Genomic DNA, 25736 nt, shown 5'->3' with positions numbered 1-25736 from the left:
ACCACTTTCAAAGCAGACTCAGAGGATCAAAAAGTTTGAGGGCTCTGGTAATTACTTCCTATTAATTCTGAGGGGCCGCTGTATATTTGAAGCACAAGCTAAGCTCTTAAGACCTTTGAATTTTTGCTTACAATTTGGATGTCTTTAAATCCTGGTCTTCCCTTGTACACAGTTGTATCCCAAGATTACAGGCATGAGTCACCCTGCTGGCTATACCTGAGTAGACACTGATCAGTTTCACCACATAACTTTTCTCCATGCTTTACCCCATTGAAAAAAAATGTGAGCATTCTACTGTGGGATGAGAGGAGAGGTCACTCACTCATCGTGGCCAGGAGACTGGGAGACTGGTCTCCAAACTGAATCGGTTGGAGACCTCACACTTATACTCTCCAGCATCCTCGCTTTTGAAAGGATCTATTTTGAGTCCACACTTTGTCGGGGACAGAGTCATCCTCTCTGTTAGCTTCAGATTCTGGTTATTGAAGATCCAGCGGATGGAGATATCAGTGTCAGGTGAAATGCAGGTGAAGGTCACAGATCTACTTCCTGCGACTGTGGTGTCAATGATTTGCACAAAGGGCTGTGACACATACTCTGTGAAGAAACAGAGAAGGGTAGTAGTAAATGACGGCAGTCTAGACAGCTCAACCAGGCCCTATTTAGTTCAGACTTTATAAACCTTCCAGGGGGGAGAATTGGGAGCTGTGACTATAGATATATCTTGTGATTTGGACCTGCCACCCAGGGACTGTGTGTCCCTGATTCAGGCACTGCTTTCTGTGTCTCAGTTGCCCTGTAATAAGACATGATGATTGCCTTGTCCATGAATTAAGCTTTGGTATGAGCATAACTATCCCCTTGAGATAAGGGAGTTGCTCACATCAGCAGCATCTGTTACTATTTACCCACAGAAGAGAATTCCCTAGGCTGGACCCCTGATGTGAAGGAGCAATCTGGAGTAGCTTCCTCCTCTGTTTCTTCCCTCAGTGCCTTGACCTTCCTGTGAAGTCTCATAAGCCCATCAGAACAATAGGCTAATGGCCCAGTCACGTGTCCACTGAGCCTCAGGAGAAGGAGATGCTCAGGTGACCTATGAACTGCAGCTGTCACGGCAGTGCACAGATGGTTCCACACTCTGTGGGATAATCAGTCCCATGACTGGACAGTCAGCAAAGCCTTGTTCCCTGTCAGCTCTCACAGGAAATCTAAACAAACAAGTCTAAACTAATTGTTACAGAAAGCTCCCTAGTGTCTGTCACCTTGAGTCCAGCCAGAGGCAAAGTTTTAGAGTCAGGGCTTCCTTGTGGTCTCTGTGAGGACCCCATGGCTTAATCAGCCAGAGACTACTTGACTCCCAGAGTCTTTCTGAAGACATGTGCATGGTGAGAGCTCCACGTGTCTGCACTGAGGCTGACATCATGGGGCTGAGTTTACTCAGCACAGGTCCTCCTCTCTACAGGTAAAGACAGGGGAGGAGTCCTGATCTATTACACTTTGGCTACCCAGTATGCATCCTGCAGTGGGGGCCTCAACCCCAGGAAGGGAACACAATGCAGTGGGGGAGAGAGCATACACAGCCCCAGTTTAGTGACAGTTTAGTGTATGAAGTTCAATAAGCCACACCCAGCAGTTGGAGACCATAGAGAGTCACTTACTCTTTACAGAAAGTTCCACGTATGCTGTTTCAATTATGGAATCTTTCTTTATAACATCTAGTATATATTTTCCTGCATCTTTCTCAGTGACACCCTGGAGCATCAGGGATCCATTATTGTATACTATCCATCTTGTTCTTCCGTGTGTGGGCCCCCAGGAGATGGAATTTCTGGCTATGTTGTATTCTACAATTTTAAGGTATGGAGCCTTATACCAGCAAAGGGCTTGCAGATCTTCTGGAAGATTATGTACTTGGAGAAGAACATGTTCCTTTTCAGTAGGATACTGAGGCACTGGTTGGATCGTGAGTTGGGAAGATATGAGAGGGTTACAGAACAGAGGAAGGAAAGCTGGAAGGGAAAAGAGAAAAAAGCCATCAGATGGGGATCATTGTGCTTGGTAAAACTTTGGTGACCTCCATCCTTAGCAGATGGATTCATCACTCAGCCTAGAGTTGCAGGGGTTGGTGTGTCTAACTCACTTAATGAAGGGTAGAAACATGATGTCCTTTCTTACAGTGCCCCCTGAAAGTGTCATGTCCACTGCATGGAACTGTCCCCTTCGGTGTCTACATGGCTGCTCCCTCACTGCCCTCAGTCAGACACTGCACACACTCATGCACACTGGGGTTTGAGATGATGCCTCCCCTGAACTCAACAGGTCTGGGACTTTCACTGTCTAGGTTTTTTCTTCAGTTTCCTTTGAGTCAATACTCAACCTTTGAGTTCACCCAATAGATGCACTTGCTGCTCTATCAAGTAGCCCTTAGGTCTGGGGCTGTGTGGGGCTGGGAGCAGTCTGATCTTCAAGGCAGGCCCAAAGTCTTTAAAAGAGCTGTCTTGTTTTACATCAACTTGACACAAGCTACAGTCATTTTACAAGACAAGACTTCAGTTTAAAACACTACCACCAGATTATTCTGAGAGCAAAACTGTAGTACATATTTTTTAATTCAAGATTGGTGCAAAAGTATTCAGACCATTGTGAGCAGTTGAAGAAAGCAGGTTGAGCAAGCATGAAGAGCAAGCCAATAGAAAGAACTCCTTCATGGTCTCTGTACCAGATCCTGGATTTTATTTATGACACTCTCAATTTAGAGCTAATAAATACCCCAGTCTAACCATGCATGTTCTAAAACCATTGTTCCCTACCATTAAGAGTAAAGCACTAGAAAATGCTCCCCTGGGTCACTTTAGTCCAGCCTTGGAAGGATGACAGGATTCAGCGATCCCTGGTCTAGAGCCCCAAGAGCCTAGGCTGACTCTGACATCTTAGGCTGAGTTACTTTCCATCAAGGTCTTCCTTGATGCAGGTGGAGTTAGAAGATGGAAGATGATCTATGGACATTTGTCTCTACCAGTGTGTTCTGCACTAAGTGCTCAAACCTCCCCGTGGGGACACAGTGCAGAGGGGAGGGAGACACAGGCTATGCATGACAATCCCATGTGTCTAAGCCCCACCCAGCACTGGACAATCACAGACAATCACTTACTGTGCACCTGGAGTTTCACAGCTGTTTCTTCACTTTTGATGTATGTTCCCAGAATTTGTAGACCGTACCATCCAGAGTCTTTAGGAGTGACACCGTGAATCAGCAGGGATCCATCACTATACAACGTCTCTCTGCCACTGTATGCAGGCCCCCACACAGTTGTTTTCTTGTCTATTGTGTATTGGACAATCACAGGTCTCCTGTTTGCAGTCATCCTTTTGAACCAGACAAAGCCTATAATATTCTCTGGGGGATTGCGTATAAATAGAAGAACACTTCCTCCTTCAGCAATTCTGGATGGCACTGATTCAATAGTGGGTCTGGCAGAGGTGGCAAGGCGTCCACATTTCCAAAGGACTTCTAGAAGAGACGAGACAGATCCATCTAAATTGAAACTTTTGTATTTGAATAAGATAGGGCCTGTGTCCTGAGCAGCTGTGTCCACTGCTCGTCCTAGGTGTGTGACTGTCTCCCTGGCCTACCTGGTGGAGGTCATCACGTGACCCTCATGTTCAGTGTCCCCACACCTGTCATTTCCACTCAGTTGTGCTCTCTCCTCAGTTGTCAATGTGGCCCTGTCTTACTGCCATCAGACCCCTGCTCACATTTACGGTGTTGGTGTTGGGGTGACGCCTGCCAGACCTCTTCCCCTGCAGACCCTGCATCTCCACTTTCTGGCTTTGTTATCACTGTTTTACTGTTTCTCTTGGGGTTCTAATCGACACCGGACTCTGCACTCTGCTGTGTCCTGGCCTTGGTCTCTGGGCACCAAAAGGGAAAATCTGCACAAGTGTGTGACACAGAAACCCAGCTGGGCACCCAGTCTGCCCTGTGTTCTCAATGCTCAGAAAACATGGAATTTTCTCCCAGCAGGAAGGTGACAGAAATATCTGTGAGGCCCCAAAAGGACCAGCTGAGTGATGTGTGGAGAAGAGAACAAACCTATTCTCAATGGAGCCACCAGTCAAAAAGTTCTGACCCAGGTCAAAGACCCAGGATGTGTCAGGAATCTCACATCCGGGGATATGGGAGTAGGTGCTCTGATTTGTGGACAAAAGGTGTTAGCTCCTTTGTCCCGTGTAAGATTTCAAGACAATGCTTCCACTTTTTCTATGCCATGGTCTTTCTGGGGTGTCTTGGGCTACTATTGAATTGATTCCCCTTGGGTATTCCATATTTCCCAAAGAAAACACAGAAAGGGAGAAGTAGAATATGATCTCCTGGCAGACACATTAAGATGCCATTAGGTCTGAGAATGCTGTGTCTGTGATTGTCAGGTCTGAAAAAAGGAGGGTGGAACCAGGCTACTAGATAATGACCTGATTCAGGCAAATTCTTTTCCACTAGTCTATTGTGTGTCCTGACGCCACCCCAGGTGATCACTAGAGCAACTGCAGTTCATGTCTGGAGAGCTGTCAGATCAGCAAGGCCTGTAGCCATTTCCCAACAGGAGACAATTCCCTGAGCTGGACCCCAGAGGACACTTTTCAGGAGGACCTGTGTCCTCTCTCCCTGTCCTTGGTTGCCCTGACCTTCCTGTGAAGTCTCATAAGCCCATCAGAACATAAAGGTAATGGCCTGGGCACCTGTCTGGCTAAGCTCTCCCTCCATGTTCACTCTCTGGAGAAGATGTCCAGGGGAACTAGACTTACCATATCTCTCATGACAGTACATTGGCTGGTTCCAAAGGTGCAGGACTTGGACTACTAAAAAGCATTGTTCCCTGCCATCAGGAGATCAAAATCCAACCTTTGTGAAATGCATCTCAGGCCTAGTTGGAGTAGAGTCTGGAACAGCGGTCTAGAGCCAGGAAATCTTGGTTCTCACATCACTGTGAGGATCCCAATTTTCCCCCAACAGGCCCAATGTTGATTCCATTGGGATCTTTCTCAAGGACACATTGTGTCAGAACCCCAAGACTCTAGACAGAGGCTGTTATCCTAGGTTGAGTTAGCCACCCTCCGTTAACCTCTCTGTAAAGTGAAGTGAAATGAAGGACTGTGATCTATTGCCATTATTCTATACCATGTGTGCCCTGCACTGAATGCTCCAGTCCTAATAAGGGGATGCAATGCAGAAGGAAGAAAGGCACAGAATACTCTACTGTGTGTGTCCAATGGAATGAGGCCCACCCAACAGCAGAATTCACAATCACTTACTGTGAACATAGAGGTACGTGGATGTTTGCGACACAGTATCTGTGCGTCTATTAAAGGTTTGTAGGGTATAAATTCCTGTGTCCTTCTCATTGACATTTTGGAGGAGCAGGGATCCATTGCCATACACTTTCTCTCTACCACTATATAAACGCCCTGGCACACTTAACTTTTTGTTTGGTATATATATTGCAATTATATGATTCATTCTTATCTCCCCTTTGATCCAGGCGAAGGCTATAAGATTCTCGGGCAGATTGTGGACAAGAAGAAGTACATTGTCTCCATTGGCCACATGGGGTGGGACAGGTTCCATGGTAAAATCATCAGTGGTTGAAAGGTGCCAACAGATTAAAATGGAGGCTAGAAGGAAACAGAGAATTACCATCAGTATTGAGCTGATGTGGTCACCACTCAACTTAGGTGTGTGGTTAGTGGTGTGGCCATGCTTGGTAGATACAAGCAACATGACTTCCATTCCATCAGAGCCTCTGATTATGTTATTAACTCTCTCAGAAATTCTCTGCTCAGGTGTCTGCCTGGTTCTCCCCCTCAGTGTCCCTACATCTCTCCTCACATAGAGTATTTGATGTGAGGAGCAATGCTTCTCTCAACTCCCCTGCTGGAGAGTCCCTACTTTCTCTTGTTTTCCTCCATTCCCTTTGTGATTCCAGTCATCCCACCACTTCATCTTGCAGATAAATGGACATCAGGTCCACTTGAACAAGGGCATTGTGAGGACAGGCATTACTCTGACATTTTTGGAAAGTTAAGTTCCTGGAAAAGATTCAGACACAAGTGGATAAAGGAAAAAGAGATGGAAGGAAGGAAGGAAGGAAGGAAGGAAGGAAGGAAGGAAGGAAGGAGAGGGAGGGAAGAAGGAAGGATGGGAGGGGAGGGAGGGAGAGAGGATGGAATGAAGGAAGGGAAAAGGAATGGGATTATCTACATAGTCCCCAGGTTCGTAGTTAGTGCCAATAATTATATTCAAGGGTGATTTATATTATTTTAGATTTACTTGTGTACTGTGTTTCTGAAGGCAGGTGTCTTGATGTGTGCATGTGAAGGTGTATGCCACATATAGGTGTGGAGGAAAATGTCTCTGTGGGTGCGAGTGTGGGTGTATGTCACAGCACCTGTGTGGACAAAAATATCTCAGTGTACCCATGTGCAGGTGCACCTGTGTGGAGGTCAGAAAAGAGCCTGCAGGAGACTGTTCTCTTTATCTGCCTTGTGCGAGCTAAGAATTAAATTCAGGTTGTCATGTCTCCACACAGAGAGCCCTCTCAGTGGCCCATTCCTGCTTGATTTCTATCTGGAGAGTCACCCAGTCATGGTTTGGGACATCATTCTTTAGAACATTGCAGGCAACATAATTGACTGTGGATACAGAGTGTTCAAGGCTTTTCGCTTCCCCTCATCACCTCCTGTCTGCTCAGAGTCTCAGGCTGCTGAACCTCCATCCCTTGCTGTATCTTCTGCCCCCTGGCTGCAAAAAGAAACCTGAGTCTCCCCTCAGGCTCCTATCCTCTTTGGGACACTCTAGCCTGCCTTCAATTTCCTCTCCGCCCACACAGTAAGAGAGTGGGTACACTTACCTGTGAGCAGGAGCCCCTGCCAGGGGGTGCAGCCTTTGCAGGGAATCACAGAGGACACCTCCATCTCTCTTCTCACTGTGCTGTCCTCTCCGTGAGGAGCAGAGTGACAGCTCTAGCGAGGCACTCAGGCTCTGCTGTCCTTTTTTCCTCTGAGCTGTTTCCTTGAAGGCTGGAGAACTTCCCAGAACCCAGTGGGCTTTCAGTGGTGGGATCTGAGTCCAAGGCACTGCTCAATCGCTTCTACTCCCAGTGCTACCCAGAATCCCTCTCAACTTCCCTTTATATTTCTCCTCCAACAAACACATTGAGCAACAGTGCTGATAAGCATCCCCATGGCCCCAGAGAACAATGGCTCATCCCAGGGCTGACACATGCTGTATCTTGCCTTGGGTCTGTCAGCACCAGAGGGAGCCTCCATCCTGCCTACGTGTCCTTGTGACAGAGAGACCCAGCTGAACATGCAGAGTCTGCCCTGTGTCCCCAGGGCACTGGGAAGGTGCTATTTTTTAATCCTAGGAGGAAGGTGACAGAGATGCTTCTGAAGAGACAAACTGAAGGATAACCAAGGATGGAGATCAATCCTTTAACACTAATGTCACCAGTCAAAGTTTTGAACTAGGAGAGATGCCCAAGGGCTGTTGTCTGGGGGTTGCATGTGCTCAGTGTTGGGGAAGATGTGACCAATTGTCCTTGAAAGGACTGAAGGCTCCATCTTACTATAAAGGGGGTCAGGCAACATTTCAGCATTATGTGTTGGCTAAGCAGTATGTTGGGTGAGCCGATGTCCTCCCTGATCTTCCTGGGTCACCTTTGCCCTTTGCCTAGGTGATAACCTGGTGGTGATCCTGTCTTCCCCTATGTGAGACTCCAGGAGAGAGGGGATGTTCAAGTTTTCTATGCAGAAAGTTTTCTCGGAAAAAGCAAGCAGCCAGTAGGTTTGAGAAGAGTATAGGGAGGGAGCTCCAGTTTGGTAGAGACAGGGATGGAAACAAGTGTGCTAAACAAGGTCATTTTCTGACAGTGAATGTGTGTCCTGAATATCTTTCCCTGGAGATCACTAGGAGACTATAATCTCAGCAGGCAAGGTCAACAAGTCAACTGTGGCCTGCCCTGATACCCTTAACACAGGTGGGATTCAGGGTCTGTTATCATGTTCACTATGCTCTCCTGTAGGGTAGGTCTAGATGGAGTTGCAGATTTGTCCTGGGAAGTCCAGGACTGAAGTTGGAAGCAATGTTCATCCAGAAGACAGACATCCTCAGAAAGAATCTTGTGGTCAGAAAAAGTTCCTAGACATTTCTGTTGAAACTAAAAAGAGAGGACACAGCCTAGCATGGTGGTCCATGTATGTAATCACAGCTATTGGAAGGTAGAGGCAGGCAGATCTCTATGAATTCAAAGCCAGCCTAGTCTACTAAGCAAGTTCCAGGACAAATAGAGCTATTAGACAGAGAAACTTAATCTTGAGAAAAAAGGAAAGGATATTAATTAAAATAGGGGCTGCACATGAATGTTCTGGCCCATCACTGGTATCTAAATCCTTCCTTCTCTTTACCCACAGGGTCCTTTAAAGGTCTGCTCTTGAGTGCAGGGAGCATTGATTCAAATGGATGTGTCATCTGCTCTGTGTTTGCTTCTCTCACTCTGACTGAAGAAAATGCCCTGTGCAAAAGCAGCTGAGGGGAGAGTAGAGGGTCCATTTTCTTCTGAGGCTGTGTCCTATTGCAGCACTGAAGGAAGTTAGGACAAACAAACATGCTGCTCACTGGCTCATTCACTGTTTCACTCTCCCTCTCATGCTTAGCTATCTTTCTGATACAACCAAGGGCCATCGGCCTAGGGATGGTGTTGCACATAGCGGCTTGGGCCCTCCTGCATTACCTAAGAAAATCCCTCACAGATATGTACAACCTGACCTGGTAAAGCAGTTACTCTGTTGAGATTCTTTTCCCCCAGGTGATGTTGGCCTGTGTCAAGGTAACAATTAATACTAACTGGGATACTGTTTCAAACTGCTAAGTCTTCCTCCTCCACAGGAACATTTCAAAGTGAGTCCCCCATTCTCCAAGGGAGTATCCCTCTTTCTTTGCTGTGGTCATCACATGCCCTTGTGTCCACTGCCCCCACACAGCTGGACCCTGAGAGCCAGGGCACAACTCAAGGACACATACCCTGAGTTTCACTTTTCCCACTCACCAGATCCTGAGTTCAGGGACACTGTGATGTCCACCACAGAAATGGTGAAGAGTAAGTGAAACAACATCATCAAAATATTGGTTTCATGCAGTTATTAGTTGACCACGCCCACAATTTCTGTGATAATTTTTACACAGCACATCTTGTAGAAAGGACAAATTGTAGTTCAATTATTAGTAGTTTTAGCTAGGAAATTACCTTCCTAGATTCCTTGGAGTTTCAATTACACTAGGTTTCTAGCTCCTCTCAGAGATGTCCCCAGATTTCAGTTGTCTCTCCCAGTATTCTCTCTCTCTCTCTCTCTCCATCAATCCCTCACAAGAGCCCCCCTGTTCCAATCTCCACACCCCCATCCAGATGCCAGTCCCCTTTCGCCCATAATGTCTATTCTATTTCCACTTCATAGGTGTGGCCTTGTTGGAGTAGGTGTGGTCTTGTTTGAGAAAGTGTGTCACTGTGGAAAGGAGCTTTGAGGTCTTATATATGCTCAAGCCCCACCCAGTGAGAAAGACCATTTCCTATTGCTTCTACATCAAAATATAAGGGGATTCTCAGCTCCTGTTCCAGCCCTATAATGAAATCATGTTGCACCTTGATGATAATGGACTAAACCTCTGAAAATGTAAGCCACCAAATAAAATGTTTCTCCTCTATAATAGTTTCCATGGTCAAGGTATCTCTTCCCAACAATAAAAACCTAGTTAACACAGGTATGTCCCTTGTATCCCTGATCTCTTCAAGACTTTTTTCATGAATGGGTGTTGGATTTCATCAAAAGCATTTTCAGTATCTAATAAGATGACCGTGTGTCTTTTTCTTTCAGTTTGTTTATATATTAGGTTACACGGACAGATTTTTGTATGCTCAGCCATCCATGCATCTCTGGGATGAAGCCCACTAGATCATGTCCAATGATCTTTTTAATGCATTCTTGGATGTGTTTTGCAGGTATTAGGTTAAGTATTTTTGAATCTATGTTCATGAAGGAGATTGCTCTGTAATTCTCTTTATTTGCTGAGTGTGTGGTTTGGGTATCAGGGTGACTGTGACCTCATAAAATGAACGTGGCAGTGTTCATCGTGTTTCCATTTTGTGGAATAATTTGAGGAGCATTCATCTTAGTACTTTGAAAGTCTGGTAGAATCTGTGCTAAAGCCATCTGGCTCTGGGCTTTTTTTCAGTGGGGAGAATTTTAATGAGTGCTTCCATCAATGGGGGATATAACTATATTTGAATTGTTTACTTGATCTTGATTTAACTTTGGTAAGTACTATCTATTGAAAAAATTGTCCATTTCTTTTAGATTTTCCAATTTTGAAGTACAGGTTTTTGAAGTATGACCTACTGATTGTTTATATTTCCTCACTGTCTGTTGTTATATCCCCATTTTTTATTCTGCTTTTGTTAAATTGGATATTGACTCCTTGCCTTTTAGTGAGGATAGATAAGGGTTTGTGTAGGGTAAAAGGACCAGCCAAAGAAACACACCCTGACCCTGACACCAGAGCCAAAAAAACACATCCCAGTCCTGAAACTAGAGCCAAAGAAACACACCCTGACCCTGAAACCAGAACCAAAGAAAAACACTCTGCCTTGACCAAATAAGCGTGAAAAACAGCTAATCCCTGAGCATGAAATCTAACCAATTTCTTAGTTTGTCGAAGCTCGGGGATTGAAATCCAACCAATTCACACTCTGAAAATCTTCACTCTGGAAAAACTAGGCCACTACAACCTCCTATATAGGCCCTGTACCTGTTTAATTTAAAGCTGCCTTTTTCCACCCTGGCAGAAGCAGCCACCCTCCGGGATTTCTTTCTCCCAATAAATCTCTTGAATAAGGCTGGAGTAATGACCTTCTTTCACCCCAGTGGAGTGGGGCGGAGAAGTAACAACTTTCATTAGAGCACCACAGAGCTGTAATTGTTCTTGCCAGAGAGCAGCAAAACTGCTACATCTCTGCGAGGAAACTCTCTTAGCAGAGCAGAGAGTTCTTAGAGCTCTTGCCTGAGAGGAGCAGAACTGATACATTCCTACAGGGAAACGGACCTCCACTGGAACAGAGCTGTGGGTACAGCCTAGCATCCAATGGCTAAAATACCTTTCCCTCATTGAACCTTCCCAAAATTGACCACATTCTTTTTTTTTTTGGGGGGGGGGGGTTTCGAGACAGGGTTTCTCTGTGTAGCTTTGCGCCTTTCCTGGGACTCACTTGGTAGCCCAAGCTGGCCTTGAACTCACAGAGATCCGCCTGGTTCTGCCTCCCGAGTGCTGGGATTAAAGGCGTGCACCACTACCGCCCGGCCAACCACATTCTTTCTTTAAGGATACCATCCTCACCCTCCATGGATTTAGAGTTGTTGCTTATGATGGTTAACTTGGGTAGCAGTACCGTGCAAACACAGAGAAAAGTTTGCCCCTGTAGGACCTCTGATACTACGAAAGGCCTCTTTCAACCAGTGTTGGTCTTTTTAACCTCAAATCCCAATCCATGTTCTTTGAGAACCAGGCAGAAGATGATTCACAGTCAGATGCTGAAGGACCTTAGTAATCAGAGATGGTGGATCTCCTGTACTATGTCGGAGAAACTGTCCTTTCCATGTGTGTCCTGAGCAGCAGAGCTTGATGATACAGTCCTAGGATCTGAAGTCAGATAACCATTGTCTTTCCTGGTGCTCACTGATCCACTGCCTGCCTTGTACCAAAAGGTGCTGTGTCCCTGCTGCTGTGCTGATGTCCACTGCTGAGCCTAGAACAGTGGCCTCCAAGGCATTTCTGTTGAAGAAGTCCTACAGATTAGACAGAATAAGACTTCCTATTGAGCTTCTGAGAGAAGCACCCTCAGACTTTCCTCTGGACTTGTGTGTACAGAAATCTCACACATGAGACCAGGAGTAGGCCTGTCATTGAACTAACTACCCAGGATGGACTATAATGAGGGCAATCTTCCCAGGTATTTGATGATGACTGAGATGAGGCACACATCCCCAAAGAGCAAAGGATGAGTCTCAGAATGATCTAGCAGAGGGAAGAATATGGAGTATAGGTGAACTTGAAGCAGAAACATTGTCTTGGCCAGTAATGCCCTCTCCTGCACAGTTAAGGCCCACAGAAAGATATTTCTTGAAATTCAGGTGGCTACTTCCTTCCTTCCTTCCTCCCTCCTTTCCTTCCTTTCTTTCTTCTCTTCCTTCTTCCTTTGAATGTATTTGGCTACATTACTGCATGTATATTTGTGCACCACAAGTATACCTGGTGCCCAAAGAATCCTGAAGGGGGACTTGGATCCCCTGGAAATGGAATTACAGACTGGTTATAAGCTGCCACGAGTGTTCTGGTACCAGAATATGCCCTCTACAAGAGCAGTAAGTCCTCTTAACCACTGAATTGTCTCTCCAGCACTCCCAGGTGGATGCTTTCAGAAGCAGATCTAACTGATAGAAGGCAGTGAACAAGAACTGGCTGGAATTCTGGCTGCAAGGGACAAGTGTATTTGGAAGATCTGGGTGAGGAATATGGAATGCTGTCTCTATATGAGACAATTGTTACTAATACCCAGGATCTAAGGCCAATCCCCAAAGAGATTGCTTCTCTAAAGAGCACAATGAGGTATGATGAGAGACAGATACTAGAGTTGTTTGAAATCAGTGACTCCCTGGGCAGAGAGAGCCCTGGGTAAGAAGCAGGATCTTTTGCAAGGTACAAAGCAAAGCCCCTTCCTTTGCCTTTCTGGAGTAGTGAAAGCAGCATGACATAAAACACATGATTTCCTGTCCAGGACATGGGCTGTGGAGTCCTGAAATTTAGCAGAAATTCTCCAGAGGTGGGTAATTTAGTTCTAGAGTCAAAATTAACTCTCCATTTATTTTCACTTCATAGAACAGACATCTCCTCAAGCTGCTAACAGCCAAGATTGACTTCTGTGAAAACCAGCTGCTCCTGCTCCACATACACCTGAAAAGGCCTCCATACCCCATATCCCACTGGATACGTGGTTTTACACAGCTAGCTTGTCTGCCACCCATGGTCTATGAGATAGATGTACACGTATTTTCTATGTCTCTTTCCCAGTGATAGCACACATTGTTAATGAATGTTGCCATGGTGATAAGGTAGCCTCAGATAAGCATGAGGCCCTGACACTTGGACAAGACAGCTATCCAAATCAGCATTATCTATTACCACTTGTCTACAGGAGAGAATTTGCTAGTCTTAATCCTTGAGGACATGGAGTCTCCAGGAGGACCTATGGCCCCTGCCCTTCCCTTGGGGATCCTGACTGTCCTGTGACACATCATAAGCCCATCAGACCAGTTGGTTAACAGCCTGAGAACTGGTGAAGCTGGGTTCTCCATGCTGAGTCTCAGAAAGAGATGCCCAGATGAATAGTGGATGCCCAGGGACTGTGTAAAACATCCTGGAGCTGGAGTTAGGTAACGTTGTGAAGCCTCTTCATATAGGTGCTGGGAATTGAACTCAGGTACTCTGGAAGAGCAGAATGTGCTATTAAACACTGGGCCACATCTGCAGCCCTTCTTTCTCATTATCTTCCCTTTTCCCTCTGTGGTTCCAGTCAATGTCTTAATTCACTTTCTAAATGCCTGTCTGCCTTCTGGTCAATTGTACCTAGGGCTTTGGGAGGACAGAATGCCCCTGCTATTTGGGGATGTCCCAGTGCCTGGTAAAGGTTCAGACACATGTGGATGAATGAAGGAATGAATGAATGATACAAGGACATTAATTTGAAGGAATCTCCTGTTGGTAGATTACAAAATAGGCTAATGCCACAGTTTGACTTTTAATTTACAATTTCTTAGGCATTTTCGGTATGTGGGAAGAGATGGAGAGAGAGAGAGAGAGAGAGAGAGAGAGAGAGAGAGAGAGAGAGAGAGAGAGAATACTTATGTAATTACTCATGCACACATCAGTGTATGGGTGAGAAAATGCTATTGCACACATATGGAGGTTAGAAGAAATGAGGGAATTAGTTCTCCAATTCATGAAAGTGAATCTGGGAATTGAAGTCAGCATGTCATCCTTGGCAGCAAGTGCTTTGACCCACTGAATCACCTTGGTGGCCCTCCCTGCTCTGACTTTCATTTAGAGGGGTACCATGTCATAGTGGGGAACATCAGTTTTCACCAAATAATGGTCAATGAGGAAAAACTTTGAGTAGGAAACAATCTGATTCCCCCTCTCCTTACTGTTTCAGTTCACCAAGGGCTTCCTACTGCTAAACCTTTGTCCTCCTCTGTGTTCTCATTTTGGACTGTGAGAACAAACCCCTAGCTCTCTCCCAAGCTCCTGTCTTAGAAGACTTCAACAATACTCTGAGTTTCCCTCCTATCATCTACTGTGAAGACATGGTCTCTGCAAATTTGTTAGGACACAGGTCTGAGGATTTAGGCCAGGTTCCCACAGCCTTAATTAGGCCACATTGTAGATGTAACCAACCTTCTTATTAAATAAGAAACACAGAACCAATGCAAAGAAGAAAGCCAAGAGGTCAGAGCTATGAGCTAAAACCTTACCCTTCCTCCTGCAGTGGTCCTACCTCTCCAAACCAGAGCTACCCCTGTGTTAAAGTCTTTATATAGAGTTCCTGTCCTGCCTTCTCATTGGTTGTAAACCCAACCACATGACCGCCTCCTCACGGCCTGTCTGTATAGGCCTCCAGGTTTTCCATGATTGGTATTAAGATTAAAGGCATGTGTATCCAATACTGGCTGTATCCCTGAACACACAGAGACTTACCCAGCTCTGCCTACCAAGTGCTGGGATTACAAGAGTACGCCACCACTGCCCTGCTTTCCTATGGCTTGCTAATAGCTCTGACCCCCGGGCAACTTTATTTATTAACATACAAATAACATTTTAATACAAATAAAATATCACCATACCACATCTCCTGCAGCTTACTGTAGGACAGAGTGTACGAGCTCTCTGTGCTGTGACCTGAAGGCAGGAACAGAAGAGGGAAGTTATTTGCTATCTCTCTGTCTCTGTCTGTATCTCTGTCCCTGTATCCCACTGTCTTTCTCTGTCTCTCCCCTCTCTTTCTTGCTCACGCTTAGCTCTCTTACTTAAACATCCCAGGACCACCTGCATAGCCGCAGCACTGCCCACAGTAACCTTGGACCATTTACTTCCATTCGGACAGTCAAGAAAATCCCTCACAGATAATTCTGCAGACTGACGTTTAGAGGGCCACAGAAGCTCTGAGAGCCATGTCAACTTCCAAAAATATCACCTTATTGAGGCTAGGAGTCTACTGAAGTAGTCGGGTACTTTTGTGCCAAGCACAACAGCCTGGATTCCAACACCAGTGCATCATACATACTGAGTATCTTCAACTACACCCACAAATATTAAATGATCCTGTGTCTGAGATGTCACATTTCTCTATCACAGGTGGGAACCCTGAGATCTGCCAGACAGAAGTCCCCCCATGTCATAATTTGCTCCTGCGTGGATCTAGATGGAATCGCATGATCAATCACAGGATGACATGGCCAATCTAGGTGTTGGTATAGGTGGTTTTATGTCATGAAACCAAAAGGAACTGAGGAGTCTGTCTCTGGCCCTGTGTAGTTACATAATTGTGTCCATGGTGGAACAAAACTAACTCACAAATAGCATTTATGTTGACTGGAACACATTTTGTTGCACTCACTGGCTCCCTGGTTATGCACTCAAGCATTCTGAGTCATTCCTAATAAAACTGAGAAAAGTGAGAGTCTTGTTGCTCTCAGACAGCCTCAGCCTCAGCCTGACACCTTCCAAGAGGCTCAGAACACTTATCCACCACAGGGCAGGTTATATCCTGAGACTCAGAATAATATGTTAATGCTACGGAGTCCTCACCCTCCACTGAGTGGAAGTTGTTTCTTGTGGTTGTACGTAACAGTGCTGTGCAGACAACGGAGAGGAGACTGCCCTGTGTGGGGCCTCTGACACTTGCAAGGGTCTCATTCCACTAATGTTGGCTACTCACCACCTCCCTGCTGCCCAGAGTATGAAGTAATATTAATCATAGGAAACGGATGGTATTCTGAGTGCTCAGACAGGATGGGGTCTCCTGTGCTATAGTGGAGAAACTCGGACTTTGTTACAAGTGAGCTGAGATACGGAGCTTAATGGTAAACACACCTAGAATGGTCATGCAGCCCAAAGTACTGTGTCCCTCCAGAGGCACTGACCACCGCTGCTCAGCATGGGCCAGTGCCCTCCAAAGATTTGATATCTAAGGCTGTCCTATGGATATGCCCACCCCCACCCCTCCACTGATTGGGAACAGGTAAGGCCCAGATCTCTGGACTGGTCAGGCCAGTTTTCTAGCCTTTAGGCCCCAGAGGCACATTCCATGCCCCTCCCCCACAGCCAGTGCAGCCCCAGAGACCAGGCAGCAGCCTCCTCCCTAATCATCCTCTGCAGCACCAGTGACCAGAGCCATATGCCCCTCTGCACCATTTGGGAAGAGTAACCACCATAGCCATCTGCCCCTCCTGTACTGATTGGAAAGAAGAGCAACTAGAGGACCCACAGGCCCCACCTGCACCAACTGGGAAAAAAGTGACCTGGAGCTCCACCTATACAGATTAAAGAATGAAATGGGTGGCCAGCAGTGTAAGAACATCTTAAACAATATAAAGAGCAACAAGGCACCACCAGAACCTAGTGATCCTACAACAGCAAGACCTGAGCATCCCAAAGAAGATGATCCAGAAGAAAATGACCTTAAAAACAACTTTATGAAGATGATGGAGGCCACAAAAGAGGAAATAAAAATTCCATTAAAAATGGAGGAAAAGACAAACAAAAAAAATTGGAAGAAATCAGGAAATCTCTTAAAGTCAAGAACCCCTCCAAAAAAAAAAGTCAAACAGGTGAAGGAAACAGTGCAAGACTTGAAAATTGAAATAGAAGCAATAAAGAAAATACAAACTGAGGGAACTCAAGAAAAGGAAAATCTGAGTAAATGAACAGAAACTACAGAGGCAAGCATAACAAATAAAATACAAGAAATGGAAGAGAGAATCTCAGGCCTTGAGGATATGATAGAAGAAACAGATTCATTAGTCATAGAAAATGTTAAGTCCAGCAAATTTTTAACACAAAACATCCAGGAAATCTGGGACACCATGAAAAGACCAAACCTAAGATAATAGGGATAAGAGTAGGAGAATAATTCCAGCTCAAAGGCACAGAAAATATATTCAACAAAATCATAGAAGAAAATTTTCCCAACCAAAAGAAAGACATGCCTATGAAGGTGCAAGATATGTAGAGAACACAAAATAGACTGGACCACAAAAAAGTCCCCTTGCTACATAATAGTCACAACACTAAACATAAAGAACACTAAACATAAAGAATAAAGAAAGAATATTAAGAGCAGCAAAGGAAAACAGTCAAGTAACATATAAAGACTGACCTATCAGAATTAAACCTAACTTCTCAATGGAAACTCTGAAAGCCAGAAGGTCCTGGACAGATGCTCTGCAGATACTAAGAGACCATGGAGGTCAGCCCAGACTACTACACCCACAAAAAGCTTTCAATCACCATAGATGGAGAAAACAAGATATTCCATGATAAAACGAGATTTAAACATTACATATCCACAAATCCATCCCTACAGAAAGTATTAGAAGAAAAAATCCAACACAGGGAAGTTAGGTTCAACCACCAAAATACAGGCAATAGATAACCTCACACCAGCAAATCCCAAAGAATGGAAAAATACACAAACACATTCTACCACCAAAACAATAACAAGAATTGACAATCGCTGGTCAATAATTTCCCTTAATATCAATGGACTCAATTCACCTATAAAAAGACACAGGCTAACAGAATGTATACAAAAACAGGATCCATCCTGCTACTGCACACAAGAAATACATCTCAACTTCAAAGACAGACATTACCTCAGTGTACTCAGAGTAAAGTGTTGGAAAAACATTTTCCAATAAAATGGACCTAAGAAACCAGCTGGTGTAGCTATCCTACTATCTAACAAAATAGAATTCAAACTAAAATCAATCAAAAGAGTTGGAGAAGGACCTTTCACTCTTTTATCATGTTTAAGTATGATCCTTGTATTCTAGATCCCTTGAAGACCTTTATCATGAAGGGGTTTTAGATTTGTCAAAGACTTTTTCAGCATCTTATGAGATGATCATGTGGTTTTTTTTCTTTCAGTTTGTTTATATGGTGGATTACATTGACAGATTTTCATATGTTGAACCATCTCTGCATCTCTGAGATGAAGACTACTTGATCATGGTACATGCTTTTTTTTTTTTTTTAATGTGTTCATGGATTCGGTTTGCTAGTATTTTATTGGGTATTTTTGCATCAGTGTTCATGAGGGAGATTGGTCTGTAGTTCTCTTTGCTAGTTGTGTCTTTATGTGGTTTGGGTGTCAGGGAAACTGTACCCTTGTAAAAAAATATTTGGCAATGTTCCTTTTGTTTTCATTGGTGGAACAATTTCAGAAGTATTTATATTAACTTTCTTTAAAGTTCTGGTATAATTCTGCACTGAAACCTTCTGGGCCTGCACTTTTACTTGGCTAGATGACTGCTTCTATTTCCTTGGGGGTTATAGGTTTATTTAAATTGTTCATCTGATCTTGATTTAATTTTGACATGTGGTACCTATCCAAAAAATTGTCCATTTTTCTAGATTTTTCCGATTTTGTGGAGTACAGGTTTTCAAAGTATGACTTAATGATACTCTGGATTTCCTCAGTGTCTGTTATTATGTCCCCCTTTCCATTTCTGACTTTGTTAATTTGGATGCTCTCTCTCTCTGCTATTTGGTTAGTTTGGATAACGCTTTGTCTATCTTGTTGATTTTCTTGAAAAACAAACTATTTGTATTGATTTTTTGTTTTTATTTTATTGATTTCAGCCCTCAATTTGATTATTTCCTGTCATCTACTCATCCTGGGTGACTTTGGTTCTTTTTGTCCTAGAGCTTTCAGGTGTGCTGTTAAGTCACTAGTGTGAGAATTCTCCAACATGTAGACACTTAGTGCTACTAACCTTCCTCTTAGTACTGCTTTTGTAGTGTCCTACATGTTTGGGTGTATTGTGCATTCATTTCATTGAATTCTAGGAAGTCTTTAATTTATTTCTTCCTCGACCCAGTGGTGATTCAGTTGAGCATTGTTCAGTTTCCGTGAGTTTGTAGGCTTTCTGCATTTTGTGCTGTTGTTGAATTCTAACTTTAAGCCATGGGTGGCCCGATAAGATACAGGAGGTTATTCATTTTTTGTATCTATAAAGATTTGTTTTGTTTCCATGTATGTGCTCAATTTTAGAGAAGGTACAGTATGCCAACAGTCAACAACAAACTAAGTAGCAAGAAACTCAAAGTGATTCCACTAAAATCAGGAACAATACAAGGATATCCACTCTCCCCATAGCTATTCAATACAGTACTCACAGTCCAAAACTTCTGCCAAGGAACTACTATAGCTGATAAACACCTTCAGTAATGTGACCAGATACAAGATTAACTAAAAAAAAAAAAAATCAGTAGCACTTCTATATTCAAATGATAAATGGGTTGAGAAGAAATTAGTGAAACATCACTCTTTACAATAGCCACAAATAACATAAATATTTTGGGATAACTCTAATCAAACAAGTGAAAGACGTGTTTGACAAGAACTTTAAGTCTTTGAAGAAATAAATTGAAGAATATATCAGAAAATGGAAAGATCTCCCATGTTCTTGGATAGGTAAGATTAACATAGTAAATCTTACCAAAAGCAATTTATACATGCAGTGCAATCTCCATCAAAATCACAATGCAATTATTCACAGACCTTCAAAGAACAATACTCAACTTCATATGAAAAAACAAAAAACTCAAGCTATCCAAAACAATCCTATACAATAAAGGAACTTCCCAAGGCATCACCATCCTTGACTTCAAGCTCTACTATAGAGCTATAATAATAAAAATGCTTGGTATTGGCAAAAAACAGACACATTGATCAATGGAATCAAATCAAAGACCCTGACATTATTCCACCTACAAACACTTAATTTTTGACAAAAAAGCCAAAACTGTACAATGGAAAAAAGAAAGCATCTTCCACAAATGATGCTGGCATAACTGGATGTCATCATGTAGAACAATGCAAATAGATCCATATCTGTCACCATGCAAAAAAACTCGAGTCCAAATGAATCAGGCCTTAACATAAATCCAGTTACACTGAGCCTCATAGAAAAGAAATTGGGAAATAGCCTTGAATGCATTGGCACAGGAGACCAGTTCCTAAATGTAACACACAGACACTGAGAGCAACAATTAATAAATGGGACCTCCTGAAACTGAGAAGTTTCTGTAAGGTGAAGAACACTGTCAATAAGACAAAAAGGCAGTGTACAGAATGGAAAAAGATCTTTACCAGCTCTACACCTGGCAGAGGATGATCTCCAAAATATATAAAGAACTCAAGAAAATAGACATCAAAATATCAAATAATCCAATTAAAAAGTAGGCTACAGAGCTAAACAGAGAATTCTCAACAGAAGAATCTCAAATGGCTAAAAGACATTTAAAGAAGTGTTTAACATCCTTAGCTATCAGGGAAATGCAAATCAAAATGACTCTGAGATACAATCTTACACCTGTCAGAATGGCTAAGATCAAAAAAACTGAGGACAAATTATGTTGGAGAGGATGTGTTGAAAAGGTAATGTTCCTCCGCTGTTAGTGGGAATGCAATTTTGTGCAGCCTCTCTGGAAATTAGTATGGCAGTATATTAGAAAATTAGGAATCAACCCACCTCAGGACCCAGCAACACCACTCCTGGGCATATACCCAAAAGATGCTCAAACATACCACAAGGACATTTGCTCAATTATGTTCATAGCAGCATTATTTGTAATAGCCAGAACCTGGAAACAACCTAGATGCCCTTCAACTGAAGAATCGATAAAGAAAATGTAGTACATTTACACAATGGAGTAAATTTACACAGTGGTAAAAAACAATGTCATCATTAAATTTGTAGGCAAATGGATGGAACTAGAAAATATCATCCTTAGTGGGGTAACCTAGATCCAGAAAGACAAACATGGTATGTACTCACTCACAAGTTAATATTAGACACAAAGCCAAAGATAACCAGGCTCCAGTCCACAACCCCAGAGAAGCTAGGCAAAGAGGAGGACCCTAAGAAGGACACAAATGGATCACCTCAGGAAGGGCAAAGGGTTATGATCTCCTGGGAAATCTGGGAACGGGGAGTAGAGGGGAGGGGATGGAAGGTTGGAACATAAGGGCTCAAGATGGCTGAGTCGGGGGAAAGACGGAGAGGGAGAGCAATGAAAGAAATATCTTGACAGAGTGTTCCTTTAAGGGGATGGGGAGAAATCTGCAGCTAGAAAACCCCAGGAACTCATGGGGTTGTCCCTAGCTAAGACTCATAGCAGTGGTAGAAAGGGTGCTTGAACTAGCCTTCCCCTGCACTCTGATTGATGTCTACCTTAATTGTCATCATAGAACCTACATCCAGTGACTGATGGAAGCAGATGCAGAGACCCACAGCCAGGCACCTGGCCAAGATTCTGGAGTTCAGTTAAAGAGAGGAAGGAAGGATTATAGGAGCAAGGGGTGTCAAGATTATGGTTGTGAAAAACCACAGAGATAGCTGACCCATTCTAGTAGGGGCTCATGCACTCTGAACTGACAGCTGGGGAGCCTGCATGGGACCGCACTAGGCCCTCTGAATGTGAGTGACAGTTGTGTGGCTTGATGTGTTTGTGAGTCCCCTGGCCTTACTCATCTGTAATGTAGGGGGAGGGGCTAGGTCTGGCCCCAACTTGGTATGCCAGCCTGTGTTGACTACCCAAGGGAGGCCTTACCTCCTATGAGAAGGGCATGAGGGTGGGCTATGGGAAGGTGGAGGCAGTGGGAGAAGGGGATGAAGGAGGAACAGGGGTTGGTATGTTAAAGTATAGAAAAAATTTTAAATAAAGAAGAAAAAGTTTAACATTATTAATACTAGAAGTGAAATTTGACACCGTACACTCCAATTTCAGAATTCTAAGAATTCCATGAGTACTCATCATTGTTTTTTAACTGTTGAATGGCCTAGATGAAACAGACAAAGTCCAAGAACCCCAGAACCTATAGAGATAGAAACATGATGAAACACAAAACTGATGCCATTTGACAAACTGAAGTCTTTTTGTTTTGTTTTTCAAGACAGGGTTTCTCTGTGTAGCCTTAGATATCCTGGAACTCCCTTTATTTATTTGTGGCTTGGCTTCCACCCCTCTCCCTAGACAACTGGAAGTCACTGACAGCATTCTCAGACATACTAGATATTTCCTGTGTTTCCAAGCATACGACTCTACCAGAGGATCCTGGTTACCATTCCCACTCCAGGCATATAATATGGGAAATTCACTTACAGATATTAGCTACATCCTAAAAAGACATTGAAAACCCAAGGTATGTATCACAGGAAATTGGAGGGTCACTCTGAAAGTCTTTCTAGGATGGTGGAGCCACCGTCCTCTTTCCAGGACTAAGCTCACCTCCTGTTTCATACCCACATGCATCTCCTCACACAAATCCTCCAATGCACCCTGACTTGAGAATCCACTGAGAATGGGTCTGTCCCCTTCCCCAGGCATCACTCAGCTGGCACATTTCCAACTTTCCCAGACATATCTGACCACTTCCTTCAGGTTATACATTTTGCATTCTTAGAGCTTTGAGAACCCAGTTGCTCAGCTGGTATTCTGTGTCATAAGGGGCATTTTGGGAGAACACAGCAGAGGTTTAGTTGTTGTCCTAAGGCAAAGAAATGATTATAAGCCTTGTTGCTCATTGAATGTTCTGGAGGACTGAAAAATATATAGAGAGAAGTTGACTGGGACACTAGGCAGGACTAAGATTAGAAGGGACAGAGAGTGGCCTTGGACACCATCCTGACAACAGTCAGCATTACCCTGTCTGAAGGATGAGCTCAGATGGAGGAAGGCTGCAGAGCTTGGGGACAAGTGCTGGAGCAAAAAGGTGTCCTCCACAGAGGGAGGGCAGAGGCGACAGTAGCCTTCATGGAGGCCACTGTGTGCTTCCCTGTAATCTGTGCAGTGTCTGGTGGTGGCTCCTGCTCACAGGTGAGAACACTCCCCGATAGTGTGTGGGAGGAGGGGTGCTCAGAGGCTGGCTGGAGTCTTCTAAGGTGCAGGGACAGGAAGGCTCCCTCAAGGTGTCCCCGGACTTCCATCTAGGTGCTATAGGGGTTAAAGGGATGTGCCACCACTGCCTGACCTCTGTGTCTAGTTTAGTGCCTGGCTCTGTCCTCTGATCCTCAGCCAAGTCTATTAGGGCACACAATATATCATCACAATGGTAGGAGAGGAGGAGGGGAAACGAGGGTCATTATGTAAAATAAATAAATAACTTTAATGAATAAAAATACTAAATTATTATAAACTGTTAAAAGAAAATTAAGACATGAAAGTTAATGGTCTATCGCCTCACAGATAACCAAATTCTTTAAGATGTTCTGATGATACTTGTAGTCATGCCAAATATATTACAGAATTAAGCCTTATTTAGCTTCCTGTATAAGTTTTCAAGGTTAAGCCTAAAGCAAGTAGCTAAAAGCAAGCCAAGTTTGTTCAGCTCAGTTAATAAATAATCATCCTCTAACTTGTTAAGAGGACTTCTGTTTATGGCATTTAAAATGTTGAGTGGAGCTCTTCCAGGTCTTGGCTCCAAGATGACAAAAATAAAGAGAAACAAAAGTGTCAAAAAGCGGCATGCCCCTGTGCAGCCAACTTACTGTATGAACTGTGCAGTGTGAGCCCAGAGCAAGGCCACTAACGAGTTCTTCACTTGGAACACTGTAGAGGTCATAGATGTCGGGGCCATAGCCAAAGCAAGTGCCTTCCACACTCATGTGCCTCCCAAACTCGTTGTCAAGCTATATTGCTTCATAAGCTGTGCCATTCAGTGCAATGTATTCAGGAATCAATCTTGTGAAGCCCAGAAAGACTGAACACCCCAGCACTATTTAGACCTGCTGGTGCTGTCCACAACCGCAACCAAAACCCGTGTAAAGAGATGACTTCATAAGAACAGAAGAAAAACAATACCTTGGAAAATAAAATGGAAGTCATACTTTAAATACACACATACACACACACACACACACACACACACACTGCTGTAGAACTATGGGATTGATTCTATTAGGTCTTACTGTTATTGTTATTATCATAGCCTCTGCTACTACTAATGTGGTGCCTTTAGCTCATGAGTTACATACAACTAGATACATTAATGATCTATCTAAGAATCTTAATTCCTTGATAAGCCATAACAGGTTACTGTGTACCTTAGTTAAGGTTTCTATTGCTGTGAAGAGACACCATGACCGTGGCAATTCCTATAACATTTAATTTAAAGAAAACATTTCATTGCGGCTGACTTACAGTTTCAGAGGTTTAGTACATTATCACGGAAGGACTGAAGGTCTTCAGCACGGCAGGTGCTGAAGAAGATGCTGAGAGAGTTCTACATCTTAATCCACAGGCAGCGGAAGAAAATTGTATGCCATACTAGACATAGCTTGAGCATAGAAATCCACAAAGCATGCCCCAAGAGTGACATACTTTCTCCAACAAAGCCACATTTACTCCAACAAGGCCACACCTCCTAATATCACCATGTCCTATGATCCAGGCATTTAAACACATAAGTCTATGAAGGTCAAACCTATTCAAACCACCACACCTTGTCACAGTAAGTAAGCAGGTGTACTCACAGCATGGGAAACACAGAGAACCATTGCTTCGTCCCTAGCCTGCACTGCCCTGTCTCACACAGGTAAGAGCCATGCAGAGATATTTCCTGAAATACCAGTGGCTGTTTTCTTTCTTTTATTTTTCTTTATGTGAACAGCATTTTTAGCTGCCTGTGTAACTGTGACCACAAGCAAACCTAGTACCTACAGAAGCCAGAAGAGGACATTGGATCCCCTGCAACTGGAGTTATAGATGGTTATGAGCTGCCAGTTGTGTGGTGGGAACTGAACTTTGGTCCTTTAGGAAAGCAATCAGTGCCTTAACCACTGAGCCATCACTCTATCAGTTCCAAGTGAATGTTTTCAGAGACAGATCTGACTGGTAAAAGATAGAGAGCAAGAACTTGCTAGGACTCTGGCTGAAAGGGACAGTTGTGTTTTGCAGATCTCCACTAAGGATTTAGGATGTTAACTTATTCCATATGAGACCATTGTTAATAATACTCAGGAACTAAGGCCAATGCAAGGGTTATTTCTATAAAGGGGACAATATGGTAAGATGAGAGACAGATGCTAAAATTGATTTATTCAGTAAGTGCTTCAGCAGAAAGTCCCTGTGCTAGATACGGAATCTACTGGGAGGGACAAATTTAAGCCATATATTTCACCTTCCAGTAGTAGTGATTACAATACACAAGAAAACACATGATTTTCTGTTCAGTAGTCAGGCTTGAGGGACCTGAAATTTTGCAGACACTCTCCAGAGACTTAATTATAGATTCAAATCTGTCTACTTGTTTTCATTTCCTGGAGTTGACATCCCCTCAAGGTGATGATGACCA

General features: G+C 43.7%; 1 protein-coding gene across 1 annotated transcript in view; it reads right to left on the bottom strand.

Annotated features, from left to right (window-relative positions):
• Positions 1-322: 322 nt before the first annotated feature.
• Positions 323-25736, bottom strand: part of LOC128124051 (pregnancy-specific glycoprotein 22-like) — a 39085-nt gene continuing 13671 nt past the window's right edge. Inside the window, exons 5-6 of the mRNA XM_052760287.1 lie at positions 1874-2009; positions 323-597 (exon numbers count right to left, since the gene is read on the bottom strand). Coding sequence (XP_052616247.1) covers positions 323-597; positions 1874-2009 — 411 coding nt within the window. The remainder of the gene's footprint in view (positions 598-1873; positions 2010-25736) is intronic.

This window comes from Peromyscus californicus, unplaced genomic scaffold (genome assembly GCF_007827085.1).
Source record: "Peromyscus californicus insignis strain IS unplaced genomic scaffold, ASM782708v3 Scaffold_4__1_contigs__length_199733344, whole genome shotgun sequence".
Lineage (NCBI taxonomy): Eukaryota > Metazoa > Chordata > Mammalia > Rodentia > Cricetidae > Peromyscus > Peromyscus californicus.
The sequence above is the reverse complement of the archived record's forward strand: the minus strand, read 5'-3'. Positions and strand labels throughout refer to the sequence as shown.